A 13,403-nucleotide genomic window follows, 5' to 3' on the forward strand; every position below is an offset into this window, starting at 1 on the left:
AGGCGCATTATCGCCACCTACCGAGGTGGAGTGTTTGTCAGTAGGCTAATAACAAGAAAAAAAACACTAAACTATGTCTATTAGCCCATTTTATTTAATACATTTGATCAAGTAAGTGTAAATACCATGTGAATGTGTGTTTACTGGTACGGAAATATCGTTCACTACATCAACTTATACTTCATCTTCTTTCAGGAGGATGTACGTAAATTAACGGAATACTGCCCCCCGCTGGCACAGGGTAAGCACTACCCTATATTCTCATTATACACAAATACAGTCAAGTAGAATGTAAAAATGTTAGAACCACTCTCCCAACTGATTCAATGTTCTCCTCTGATCCAAAAATTGATTTGAAATAAAACTGTTGTCTTTCACTTTTGTATGTGATACAAGAGAAAATATTTTCCACAAAACCACATTTACATTCATAGTCCATCTGGATGTTTCCCAACAACCTATAAGTATTTCATCGTCCACCTCTTGTTTTTGACAGAGTGCTGCAGAGAGAAATGCTGCCCGCTCCTCTGCTTCTCAATCCACTCTTCCTTTCACTGATGTTGCAGTTTTTCCAGACACTAAAACATTCTGTTTTCCCCAATGGGATACTCAAATCTATGATGCCACTATTATTTACCAGTTGTACTCTGAGATTTGATTCCCCTCCACCCCACAATGGCCGGGAATCCACACCAAGCATACATGACATCTTGAATTTGCAATCCAATACAAACAGCACAGAATCTCCACAATCAGATCTAAAGTACCTTGAACTTGTGTCTTTGCCAGGAACAAGAAATGTGCTAAACCTGTCTAATGGTATGGTGACCTAAATGCTTATTTATGTTTTCTAGCAATTAATGAACTGGTAGAGATCTTTAAAATGTAGTTGCAATATACTTTTCGTAATGTGATTTGATATGCTGTTGTTTGCAAATTACACTGGTAAGAAAAGAAAAATATATATATATATATATATATATATATACATGTATATATGTATATATATACTGTATATATATATATATATACAGTATATACATACATATATTATTTTGCTTTTAAATCACTTACACTTTACACTTTTCTGCAACTGCAATACTTATACATGTTTATATTGCTATTGCATAATGATGAATATTACAAGTAATTGTATTTAACACAACTCCCATAATTTCCATTAAAAACATTGCCCCATACATTTTTGTACATCTAAGGTTGGCAAAAATGTAAATACTGTTATGACCCCAGGGTTGTGGTTTGTTTCCCTTGTGTGTGTGTGTCTCTGAATGCGAACAGGTTAAATGAATATAAGCTACACCAGAGGTTTCAAACTCGTTCAAGGTCTAATTTTAATTACTAATGACTTAACTTCTCAAACTAGCACTGTTTTCTTTTCTTCACTTGACGGCCCCCTCCTCACTAGATTAGAAGTTCACCGGGCCCCAGGTGATTTTGAGTTTGAGGCCCCTGAGCTATGATAATGATCAATTTACTCAACTGTCTCAAAATGTGGCCGTGTTGATTTTAAAGGGGACATATTATACCAATATTTTTTTATTTGTATACCAATATATCAATTAACCAAAAATGTCAAAAACATGGTGTAACTACCCTGGTATAAAACCCTAAAAACAATAACTTAACTACTCTAGGAAATACAACATTACTATCACACTTGATACTGTGCTTGTGTAACTATACAATGTCCTCTGATGGAGGCTGAAGTTACAGCTTCTATGAGAAAGACACCGTTGCCAAGGCGAGGTCACGGGCTTGGAAGGGAAGCACAGCGCCACCGTGTGAGTCTGGTTGGTACAACTCCGTCTGAGTGAGTGTTCGTGTGTGTGTGTGTGCGGGGAGGGAGGACATTATCAGACATTTTAATATACATGTGTTGGCCCAGAACAGCCATGACTGTCAGTAACAGTTATTAGCACAGGGAGGACACCGACAGAGATGCGGTTCAAACGGTCACTGTGAGTGGACATCACGGGCAGCTCTTCTCTCCTCTCCTCCACTTTCAGACTGAGTCTCCAGTACGTGGAGACACGGTTCAGAGTGGACTGTCCACGGGGAACATAATGGCGTGTAGAAACAGCAGCAGAAAGATGTTAGCTAGTTAACAGTTAATGTTTTAAAAAGGCGTTTTCGGTTCAGACACACAGGTGACCGCATGCTAATGCCGCTAACATTGTAGATTACAGGCGGTGTGTACGTAGCCAGTTAGCTTTAGCCTCATCAGTCTAGTGTGAGGGCCTGAGCTGTTTCTGCCTCCTCATACCTTCGCTCTCGTCAAATTCAAGGTAATAAAACTACAATAACTCTGTTTTTTTTTTCTCAGTTAGCCCCATGGCTTGTTACGTTAGCTAACTGCACCTGTGTTAATTAGTCAAGACTTGGTATATGTGTAAAATCAATTATTTATCATTCGTTTTCTCACTTAAATTGAGTGATGGCTGGTCTCCTAACTCACACCAAGTACAGTGATGAGTACTTGAGCCAGAATTAGTTGTAGAATGTAGAGTGTAGAATACGCAATCCTGAAGGTGAAGCCTACAAAAGGGAGAATTAGCTGTAGATCTAACCACATCATCATTGTCCAGATGTTGTTTTAATGATTATCCTTTGTTTTAGCTTATTTAGGAGCGTTTTACTACCTACAATGAAAAATGTGTTTTCAACAGTTTGTTTTGTCCTATCAGTAGTCAAAATATCAAAATTACAATGACAATTTTCACATTATAAAAGCTGCAAACTTTTGCTAGAAAAGCTAATCAGCTGTTTACTGAAAATATATCAGTTCTGAAAAAATGCTGAATACTGTTCTATTGATGTTGACTAATCCTTTAAGCTGTCTTACTGTCTTCATTGTTGTTTATATCATCTTAACCATTTTCACCTCTGCTTCCACATGTCTTCAGGGCCATGGATTTCCCAGGCCACTTTGAGCAGCTCTTCCAGCAGTTAAACTATCAGCGTGTCCATGGTCAGCTATGTGATTGTGTCATCATGGTCGGGAGCAGACACTTTAAAGCCCACCGCTCAGTGCTGGCAGCGTGCAGCACTCACTTCAGAGCCCTGTTCACTGTAGCAGAGGGAGATGCAAGCATGAATATGATCCAGCTGGACAGTGAGGTCAGTACCTTAGTAATGTCACAGAATGCAGTAAAAGTAATAATATAACGTTCATGATTTAAACAGGGCTGGGCAATATATTGATATTATATCAGTATCATAACACAAGACAAGACAACAGCTTAGATTTTGGATTCATCATATCATGATATGATATGTGGTGTTTTTTCCTGTTTTTAAAAGCTGTTGCAGTTCTATATATGAATATAGTATATTACAGTATTTACTGTGCATTGTCATTGTCCTCTGACAAGCACAAACCTAAAGTGTCCAACTTCATTTTGAGATACTGTATATGGGGATATATTTTATATTGAGACACAGCCTAAAATATTGAGATGATATTCATAATCCATATCGCCCTGTCCTAGATTATAGGGATGACGATAGTGTGATGAATGAAGAGTGTTCATACTTTAAATTCTGTCTTGTTACTTGCTACTAATAGTGCAAACAAGATCAAGCCACTCTATATGTGATTGCAGGTGGTGACAGCTGAAGCTTTTGCTGCTCTGGTGGACATGATGTACACATCAACACTAATGCTGGGTGAGAGCAACGTCATGGATATCCTCCTCGCAGCCTCACACCTGCACCTCAACAATGTAGTCAAAGCCTGCAAACACTACCTGACCACACGGACACTCATGTCTCCCTCATCCGACAGACCGACACATCACCACCCTCAGCAGGACCAACAGAGGCGCAGACAGCAGCAACAGCAGCAGCAGCAAGTAGCAGATTTAGCTGTGAATCCTACTGTTGCAGCTAATGCTAAACTTGCAGCAAATGCAGCCACATCAAAGTTGCAGCGCTCCTTTCTGTTGCAGCAGCTGGGTCTCAGTTTGGTTAGCTCTGCTTTGGGTGGGATGGAGGAGGACGGGATGGGAAATATGGTTGACAATAGAGAGGTGGGACAGAGAGCCTCTTTCCCTATCCGACGCTTCCACAAACGCAAACCCTCTCTTGCCATGAACCTGCCAGAAGAGAGACCTAGGCAGCGGCAGCGTCCCTCAGGTCCTAACCTGGGGTTGTTAGGAGATGAAGGGGTGAACGCAGAGCGAGAGGATGGAGCACTTCTGTCCCCCGACTCCCATAAGATGGGCGACGATTCAAAATTGGATGCTGCGATCACGGGCCTGGTAGGGGTTTCCCAAGATGATCCTCAGATGCCAAGCCAGTCAGACAGTGGACGCTGTGAGGGGGAGGCCTTGGGGAAAATGCAGGGAGTGAGTAAAGAGGAGGACATCGATGAGCAGGAACACCAGGACAACAGATCAGGAGTGAAGATTAAACAGGGTACAGACGAGGAGGAGGCTGAGGAACAAGAGCAGAAGGTAAAAATGTGGCTTCTGTTGTTGTTTGTGATAATGTAACAAACTTCATGTAGTACACACATTTTTCATTATTTTTTTGTTCATTACAGGTTTTGGGTCTGTGAATTTTGATTGTAAGGATAATGTATAAAATATAATGTAACTTTAACATTTCTGTTTTGCAACTACATATACCTACTACACTTATATCCTGCATAGATGTCCATGTTTTGTATTTTATTTATTATTTTCTTATATTTAGGGTTAGGGTTTTCATTTTGTATTGTCTCGTTTTTTGCTAATTCTTTCTACAGTATTTTGTTTTTAGTTTATTCCGCCTGAATATTTTATTGATCCTGGGACGTTTTTTTTAATACATTGTTACATTGTTATGCACCTAAAAGACTAAAGCATTTTTTTTTTTCTTCTTGGTGATACTTTCTGATTCTAAATTGATGTAAAAAGCTTCATGCTTCCCAGAAACTTTCCAATGCATTGCTTCAAGTCTTTAAGTGTCTAGGGAAACATTGTCAGGTAGAATAGTGGAGCAAGGAGTCAAACTGTCAACTTTCCAGTTGAAAGATTATTGCTGATTACGCTACTAGAATTTAGTTGCTGTTTTAGCAGGCTTTGTTTTTTGAATTAAATCTCTTGTCCTGAGATGAAACCTACCCTTTATTACCCACAGGTGGTGGTGAAACGAGAGCCGCTAAGCTCACCTGAGCCACAAGATGAAATCAGCGACGTGACATCACAGGCTGAGGGCAGTGATCCCGCTGAACCTGGAGGCCAGGAGGAGGAGGAGAAGGTGGAGCTGAGCCCAGAGAGCAGCGACCGCAGCTTCACCTCTGAACCTCAACCCAGCTCTAACTCTCTGCTGCAGCCCAGCTCCCAGCTTCTCATCAAAAGCACCATGGGAGGAGGAGTTGGAGTCGGAGGCAGGTTTGGATGCAGTAAAGGATTAAACAGCAAACCTGGTTTTAGTATTTCTAGCTTCCTTAGCCCAAAGGATTTTGGAAGTACTGGGTCAGGAATGGTGACGGGAGAAGATGACCTGCCCAACACGACAACTGGGGATGCAGTAGCGCACCACTTCTTGCTGAGACAGGAAGCAGCTGGGCCACCTGGCACTACTTCTTCTCTTTTGCAGTCCGGTCCACTCAGCAGTGAGAGTCACAGTGGATTTGGTGATAATTTATCGCCTGATTCTCTGTTCCTTCGTCCCCTGCATGACAGTTTGGGTAATCCCAGAGGAAGTGGAGGGAATGTGAATGGAGAACAAGGAGGGGTTGATCCCTTTGGTTTGGACTTCCAGCACTCCAGTCTGGGGCTTCACTCTCTGGGGCGACCTTCACGTGCGGGAGCTACCACTGCCTCCCTGGGCTATCCGGGCTACAGACGTATTGCTCCAAAAATGACTAACAATATAGGAGGAGAAGAGGGTGTGGGTGGTGTTCTTCAGGATTCTGCTTCGTCCTCCTCAAGTCTGGCAAGTCCCCTACTTCTCAACGAGAGTGGTGGGTATGACATGAACAGTGGCAGGCCCACGTCCCTCCCCCCTCAGCTGACCCGAGCTTCAGCAGATGTCCTGTCCAAGTGTAAAAAGGCTCTGTCGGAGCACAATGTCTTGGTGGTTGAGGGAGCTCGGAAATACGCCTGTAAAATCTGCTGCAAAACCTTCCTCACTCTGACTGACTGCAAGAAACACATTCGCGTCCACACAGGAGAGAAACCCTATGCATGTCTCAAGTGTGGAAAGCGCTTCAGCCAGTCCTCCCACTTATACAAGCATTCCAAGACCACCTGTTTGCGCTGGCAGAACAGTAACATGTCCAATGCTCTACTGTAGGACTCTACATGGCTGCAATAAGATGAATACACCAGGAATAGGAGATGGGCTGAATTTAAAATCCCAACTATAGAAGGCACACAAAGAGCGCAAACCTCTGCCAAAGCTGCTCAGTTTCCTACAGTGTCAATAGACTCCTTTATCACCTTTTTAAAAAATACATCTTGAATTGAAATTGATAGAATCCAGTATCTGCATCCCTACTAAAATCTGTTAATTTGTTCCTAACACATCCTACTACCCAGAAAATAGGGTTAAAATTTGTCCCTTACATTTTTAGCCATACTGCTCACAAACAGTCAGAAGCTGCCAAAAAACAGTCATGGCAGGAGTAAACGTTTGTCTGACGCCGTTACAGAGCAGCTTGATCTGATCAGCTGCCATGTCCAAACTAACTCTTCCTGATCACAATATAATCATACATTTACACTTTTCAAGGAGAATCGTATACTTTCAAGTTACTGAGAACACTTTTATTCTGAAGAAAGATATAGATGCAGGACATTTATAGCTACATATTTATAGACTCATTATATAGTGTCATATATACTCTCCTGTAGAAATATCATAATAGTATTAGAAGGCTTCTCCATCAGTGTCACTACACGCACCCATGTACTTTTTGTAACATGACTCGGGCCAGTCTAGGCTTGGCTTTAAAACCTGCCACACTATTGAATGTGTTGGTTTTTTTAAAAACAAAAAAAACACTTCTGTTAAATGATGTTTAAATAGAAATAGTTTGCAGCACATTTATAGATAACACTTAAACTGTGTTTGTAAATCTAAAATATAAAATAATGTGCTTAAGCATCGATTTTCCTTTGCACATCTGTAAAACATGAAACAGCACCCTGCATCACACTGCTGATTTGTCCCAACTTTGCATAACAACTGTACTTTGCTCTCTGCAAGGAACTATTGACTAACTGGTTCTGTGTCACCTTTAACAATACCTAATTATAATGCATGCAATTACTGTCTGCTCTGATTCTTAACTGGACTGTACAAACAAGATGAAGATTGATTTTTAATCAAACAACAGTGAATACAGCACAGATTTAGTGCTATACATGCCATTTCACTCATTCACAACTTAATTAGGGGGTATTTGTGGCATTTGCTATTCTGGACCATATATTATGTTGTGAATAATTGAGTTTTTGGAAAAATTATGACTGCTATACTCAGTCAATTTACAGAAGTGTCAACTTCACCCTTGCATTATTGGCATTTCTGACAATTGCCATTTCTGTTTAAAATTGCAATGTAATGCTCCCGTAATCAGATAATTCTATAATTTAGAGATTAGAGCTTCATGGATGGCAGGAGGAACAGTTTCTTGTTGTTGGATGTTTCCTTATTGGTTACAAGCAGGGAATGACTGCACACTTGGTGTGTGCACAGTCGGTGTCGCCTGGATCAATCGTTTACTGGATATTGAGGTTCAGTCTGTGAACCCTAATCCTGTGAGGTGCTTTGGAATTGTTAATATTGCACATATGTGGTTGGTAACATAATTCATTTTTGTCTTGGAGAAGAGACAAATGAACCCATAAATGAACAATGAACTCAACACTGTGTATACATTTGCAACAGTACCTGATATCAGTGCTTTATATGTGTCTCTTTTTCAGCTGCTGTTGCATATGTTACTAAAGCACTTGGATACATCATTTTCTTTTACGATCAGTATTTTCTACTGGAATGCTGAACTGTGTCTTAATGTTGCTTTATTGGAATTAGCCTACTCCGCCACCTGTCAAGGTTTTTCTGTGTGCTACCTTTTTGTTAGATTTAAAAGTGATACATTTTCACTGTTGTGTTGTTCTTTGTCGTCAGTTCATGATACAGAATATCCACTTGTGTGCTAAACTTGAGTCATTTTGAATTATCATGATGGAGAATATTCACTATCAAAGCTTTTTACTCAATTGCTTATCAATTTTTGTATGTAGGATATAGCTGTTTTTTGCCTCTGTAAATACAACTAATGATATTTAACCATAGACTGTGAACAAAAATGGGCATAGTCTTCCATTTTCAAAATGAGCTCCCGTTGTGAAGCCAGTTGATGCCAGTTTTTGAAATTCACAGAAGTCACCTGTAATCTGGGACCTATTGGACGATAGGTGCCAGCTCTCCATCACACAGCATAATATTGATCATAAAGACCTGAAACAGTGACCGAGACAGTAAACTCATCAGGAAAATGTCTACTGATGTTATAAGTTGTAAAAAAAACAAAAAAAACCTGTAGGCTACAAGGTTTATTGTTACTTTTGGGTCAGCCTCATCCAGTAAAGTATAAGACTATGTCCACTTTTTATATATGGTTTATGTATTGAGCAACAATGTTTCAGTTGATTTGCGTAACAATGATATACAGACATGCTGTGAAGGAAACTATTTTAGCAGCTTATAGAAAATAAAATCATAGATAGGACTGCCTGACATGCAGCAGGTTGTAAATAAAAGCAGCTTCTCTTGGTATAAAGTTGTTAAATGTTAATAATGTTGTAAAGTTCTGTTTTAGTGTAGGCTATTTTGTATTTTTATAAAAAGCCCTTCTGTTTACTTTATTGGTTGATGTATCATCACCTACATCACATGGTCATTGCCTCACTGTACTGTCGAGTCATTGCACTGTAAGCCTGTTCAAAATGAGTTTTATTTTACATATTGTGATGGATAATCTTTATCTTAATAGAAGAATAATTACCGACTTGGATGTTTCCCCCACAAACATTAGTTACTATGCTATTTTATCAGAAATTAGAAAACCCACAGAGGCATTAGATCCCATGTCTCAAACAATGGCCTTTTGGGAATTATTATGCTGCTGTCTTCTAAAGCTGTTGATGTGAATCTCTCAAAATCCACTGACTGTATTTCCCCTGAATGGATATGCCAACGTTTTTATTCATTTACTATAAATTGATTTTCAAAGTCACTGCCTTATGCCCTCTAGCTTGAAAAGCTGGGCTTTTGTTGTTATGCCAAATTTAAACTTTTTTTTTTCTGTATACTTAACATAGTGTAACAATGAAAGGACTAAATATTGAGTACTGTTGAAGGCTATGAAGGTTGTATAGTATCAAATTGTTGTTAAGACTGAATTAAACAAAATATGAAATTTGTTTTATTGGTAGTAACACTTTTCTCAGGAAATGGCAAATGCCAACAACCCAGAATTTATTGTCACTGTACACAATGAGTGAAAGACGCAACATAAAGGAAAGTATTATTAACTACTAAACGGTAGTGGTTTTACTCTCAATATAATTAGGCAGGTGAAACAATGGTCCTTTAATCAGCCAATCCTCTGAGTGGAACACTGTCTTGTCACAGCTTGAGTTCTTTGATCATCGATTCACCCCGCAGACCAAGGAGGAGGTTGTTGGCTGCCAGTGCAGACATGGCATTACGGGTGGTGTAGGAGGCACTAGCAATGTGTGGTAGAATGACTGTGGGCAGAGGAAATGGAAAAAGATATTGTAAAATTTAAATTTGGACTCTTCAGTGGCATGGAGATGTAGAAAGTCTCACCGCAGTTTTTCAAAGTAAAAAGTGGATGGCTGGTGGGTAGAGGCTCAGGGACAGTGACATCTAACCCAGCTGCTGCTATCTGCCCAGTAGAGAGAGCCTCATACAGGTCTTCCTGGTTGACGACCCCACCTCTGACACAGCAGAACACAGGTGTGTTATAGTTTCAGTGGATTCTCGTCATTCATAAACAGGAGTATAATTAAAAACTCTTACCTGCTTGTGTTGATGAAGATGGATGTGTTTTTCATCTTAGAGAACATGTCCTTGTTGCAGATCTCTTTAGTTTCCGGTGTTAGAGCACAGCACATAGCCAGGAAGTCTGACTGCTTTGCGAGCTCATCCATAGACACTAAACCAAAACAAGGGCGTGTTGATGTCATATAACATAAAAATTAATCTCAAAGCAAATTGTTATCTGACCTTAAAACCTCATGGATATTTCAGCTTGTCAAAAGTTAAAAGATATGAAATGACCTTTGCTTTTGACTAGTCTGTAGGAAAAAAAATTGCTGACATGACTGTAAATCCGGCACTTACCATACTCTGCATTGATGATACTGGCCAGCTCAGGCCTGGGGGCCACGTCTGTGTAAATGAATTTCTTTACTTTAAAAGGTGCCAGACGCTCAGCAATAGCAATGCCTGCAAACACAAACAAAAAGTGGAAATAGGATGAGACTGAAGGAGATGGTAGGCTGGTGACGATGCATGTGTTGTATGTTAGATACTGTATGCTCACCGATCCTCCCCAGGCCAAAAATGCCCACAGTGCTGTTGGCCAACTCATATCCACACAGCCACAGGGTTCTCCATGTGCCCCAGCCACCACTGACACAGGAAAGGGGGTGAGTATGTGAGTGAGTGTGGGGTGTGTGTGCGTGCAGGTGTGTTTGTAACATTACGTTTTGGCTTCATGTGTGGCCTCTATTAGCCTCCTGGAGGTCGTGAGCAGCAGAGCTACAGTCAGTTCAGCGACAGAATCTGTCAGAACATCAGGAGTATAGCCTACACGAATTCCTCTAGAGAGAAACACAGACAATCACACTTATTGCAGATGACGACAGATGTTTTTGTCTTTCATATTCAACAAGCTGTGGTACCATGGTATGTGTTACTATGCCTTTTCATTTAATGTAATGTCATAGATAGACATGGGTGTGTCACCTTTTCTTCAGCTCTTCCAGAGAAAGATGGTCAAAACCAACTGACATAGTACTAAGGACCTTCAGGTTTGGACCTGCAGATGTACGTCAAACACAAAGGAACACATGCATAACTACAGAGAATGTTCATTGCATGCAGGATATTCAACTAGATTAAGATTATACTGTTGTCAGACCTGCGGCATCTAATAATTCGGCATCAATCTTCTCTGTCAGCACACACACTAGACCATCGACCCCTTTGACCTTCTGAAGCAGCTCCTTTCTTGGCACAGGAACGTCATCGGAGTCCCACAGCTCAAACTGCACCCTGGGAAAACAGACACCATGATTGAAGATCAAATCAGTTTTCCTTTCTTTTGTTGATTCCATAAAATGGACCAGGTGCTCTGTACTAAACTATATTCTTCTGCTAAGGACACATTAAAACAAGTCAAACACACTGGCACAACAGCAGGTTAGGGAGTATTCACTGGTCAATGTGCAAAGGAACAAACATACAAGTGCATGAAAGAAAAACAGGGGCATTTCACGAATATCAGGGTTTCTCATCACAGTAATGAGATATAGTATATGGTATGTGCTATCGAGTACAGTGTGTGTCTTCATAGAGATACTGGGACTTAAAGGTGCAGTGGGATATTTCTTAAGCTTTTGATAAGACTACCTGTCTTATCTGTACAACCATAAGGGGAATGTTAGCACTCTTGTTTGCTCAAAGTAAATGATAAACCTTACAAAGCAGACATAAGTGTATGACAGTCAAATGAGCAACAGTATGCAATTATCTGGACCACAAGGAATTATACAATTTAAAACAAATCTTGAATTTTAAAGACTTACTGTCCAGATTCACGGAGAATCTTAAGACCCTCAGGTGGGATCTGTCTGGTGATGTACACTCGTGGCAGGGTTGACATCTCTCTCTGCATGTTGCTTGTTAGAGCTCCAGTGAGATTCAGTTGTTTAATCCACCAGAGCTGGCGTGGTACCACACGACTGCACCACATTTTTCCAGGTCAGAATAAATCAATAGGCAGGTGTCCGAGAGATGAAGGTGGCACTTTGGAGTTCAGCATCTGTTGTGTGCACGATGTGGCTATAGTTCAGTGGAGGGGAGGTTCCTGTGTCTTTGACCAATATGATTAGAGGGAGGGTGTCTCTGAAGTCTAAAGTTGAAGGTTATTGTCCCAGAAAAAGAAATACACAAAAGTATTTTTTTTTCCTAAAAATGAGGGGAAATAACACACACACACACACAGATTATACACATGTTTTAAAATTGCAGAATTGTGTGTTTTTGATACATTTTCTAAATGCTGGTCAGAGGGATTAAAATGTAAATGTTTCACTCACTGTTGACCTTTGTTTCTTTACTCAGTGAAGGTCCAGACACTGTTTTCTGTTCTGTCTCTCCAGCTGGAACTGGTTAAGCAATATATGTCCAAAACAGGTGTAAAGAGATATAACAGAATTGTACATAGTCATTCCTTCTTGTACGCTATTGCCTACACTCATGAATATACAGTAACCTGAATAACTGAGAACCCCATACAATACATGGACAGAATCTAGAAACAGATTATGTTTCATGATTTTAAAATTATTTGTTTGATATATTTTCAGGTTCAGAGTCATTGAGGGGTCCAGCACATGAGACTGGCATCATTCCAGGCTGCACAATCTCACTCATCCTTTTTGCCCATGCCATGAACATGGTAGTCAAGTCAGCAGAGTCGGTATGCAGAGGTCCCATGTCCAAGTCTGGAGTCTGACAGCCACCAATCAGAGATCATGGATGATGTGACTGTGACTGCAACATCAGTCCCAGGCAGCAGGTGGATCATTCAAGGCCTAGAAAAACTCATATCCTGAGCAAGAAGGAGTTTTCATGGAAAAGTTCCAATTCTTTATTGCAGGAACCACCATCCCATCCATGACAGAACAGTCAGTCAAGAGCCGTGGGACAATATTTGACTGTAGCCTCAAAGACACCAGGTCCAGTAGAAAGACCAGTGAAAAACTTGGGGATTGGCTCACCAAAGTGGACAAATTGGGCTTGTCAGGGAGGTTCAAAGCCTGGCTGAATCCTGTGGCCCATGCTGATATACACAGTACCAATGTTCACAGTTGAGTCTTTGGAAAGGGAGATCAGCAGCTTCTTGCAAAGGTGGTTAGGACGCCCAACCTAACCCTAACTGAGAATTCATGGTGATGCAGACTAGAGAAGCTCTGCAAATAATCCAGAGACTCCGAGGTGACAACAGCAGGAATCCAAGTTTGCACAGGCAGAAAGTGGAGCGTAACACCCGATGTCCCCAGGTTACATCACTGATGATGCATCCCAGCGCACACAGAGGATGTGTCTTTCACCTTATTATTGTTATT

General features: G+C 40.6%; 2 protein-coding genes across 2 annotated transcripts; one reads left to right on the forward strand and one right to left on the reverse strand.

Annotated features, from left to right (window-relative positions):
• Positions 1–1,827: 1,827 nt before the first annotated feature.
• On the forward strand, positions 1,828–9,443 carry LOC122771326 (zinc finger and BTB domain-containing protein 5). The gene is made up of 4 exons (XM_044028846.1): positions 1,828–2,306; positions 2,925–3,138; positions 3,624–4,475; positions 5,143–9,443. Exons 2-4 carry the CDS (start codon positions 2,929–2,931, stop codon positions 6,301–6,303), a joined length of 2,223 nt encoding a protein of 740 aa, XP_043884781.1. The 5' UTR covers positions 1,828–2,306; positions 2,925–2,928; the 3' UTR covers positions 6,304–9,443.
• Positions 9,423–12,127, reverse strand: grhprb (glyoxylate reductase/hydroxypyruvate reductase b). The gene is made up of 9 exons (XM_044028847.1): positions 11,859–12,127; positions 11,192–11,325; positions 11,017–11,089; positions 10,755–10,871; positions 10,592–10,680; positions 10,390–10,494; positions 10,066–10,201; positions 9,853–9,983; positions 9,423–9,770 (listed from the first exon to the last, which is right to left on the reverse strand). The coding sequence occupies exons 1-9, from the start codon at positions 12,023–12,025 to the stop codon at positions 9,649–9,651; spliced, it is 1,074 nt and encodes a 357-aa protein (XP_043884782.1). The 5' UTR covers positions 12,026–12,127; the 3' UTR covers positions 9,423–9,648.
• Between the last annotated feature and the right edge of the window lie 1,276 nt (positions 12,128–13,403).

Source organism: Solea senegalensis, linkage group LG6 (genome assembly GCF_019176455.1).
Source record: "Solea senegalensis isolate Sse05_10M linkage group LG6, IFAPA_SoseM_1, whole genome shotgun sequence".
NCBI classification, from domain to species: domain Eukaryota; kingdom Metazoa; phylum Chordata; class Actinopteri; order Pleuronectiformes; family Soleidae; genus Solea; species Solea senegalensis.

Excerpts from the sequence above, each read along its gene's own strand:
- LOC122771326 (XM_044028846.1), top strand. The coding sequence starts at position 2,929 with ATGGATTTCCCAGGCCACTTTGAGCAGCTCTTCCAGCAGTTAAACTAT. Across the intron at positions 3,139-3,623 it reads TGATCCAGCTGGACAGTGAG|GTGGTGACAGCTGAAGCTTT; the intron begins GTCAGTACCTTA and ends ATGTGATTGCAG. Across the intron at positions 4,476-5,142 it reads CTGAGGAACAAGAGCAGAAG|GTGGTGGTGAAACGAGAGCC; the intron begins GTAAAAATGTGG and ends TATTACCCACAG.
- grhprb (XM_044028847.1), bottom strand. The coding sequence starts at position 12,025 with ATGTGGTGCAGTCGTGTGGTACCACGCCAGCTCTGGTGGATTAAACAA. Across the intron at positions 10,495-10,591 it reads TTTTGGCCTGGGGAGGATCG|GCATTGCTATTGCTGAGCGT; the intron begins GTGAGCATACAG and ends TTGTGTTTGCAG. Across the intron at positions 9,771-9,852 it reads TTTTACTTTGAAAAACTGCG|TCATTCTACCACACATTGCT; the intron begins GTGAGACTTTCT and ends CTCTGCCCACAG.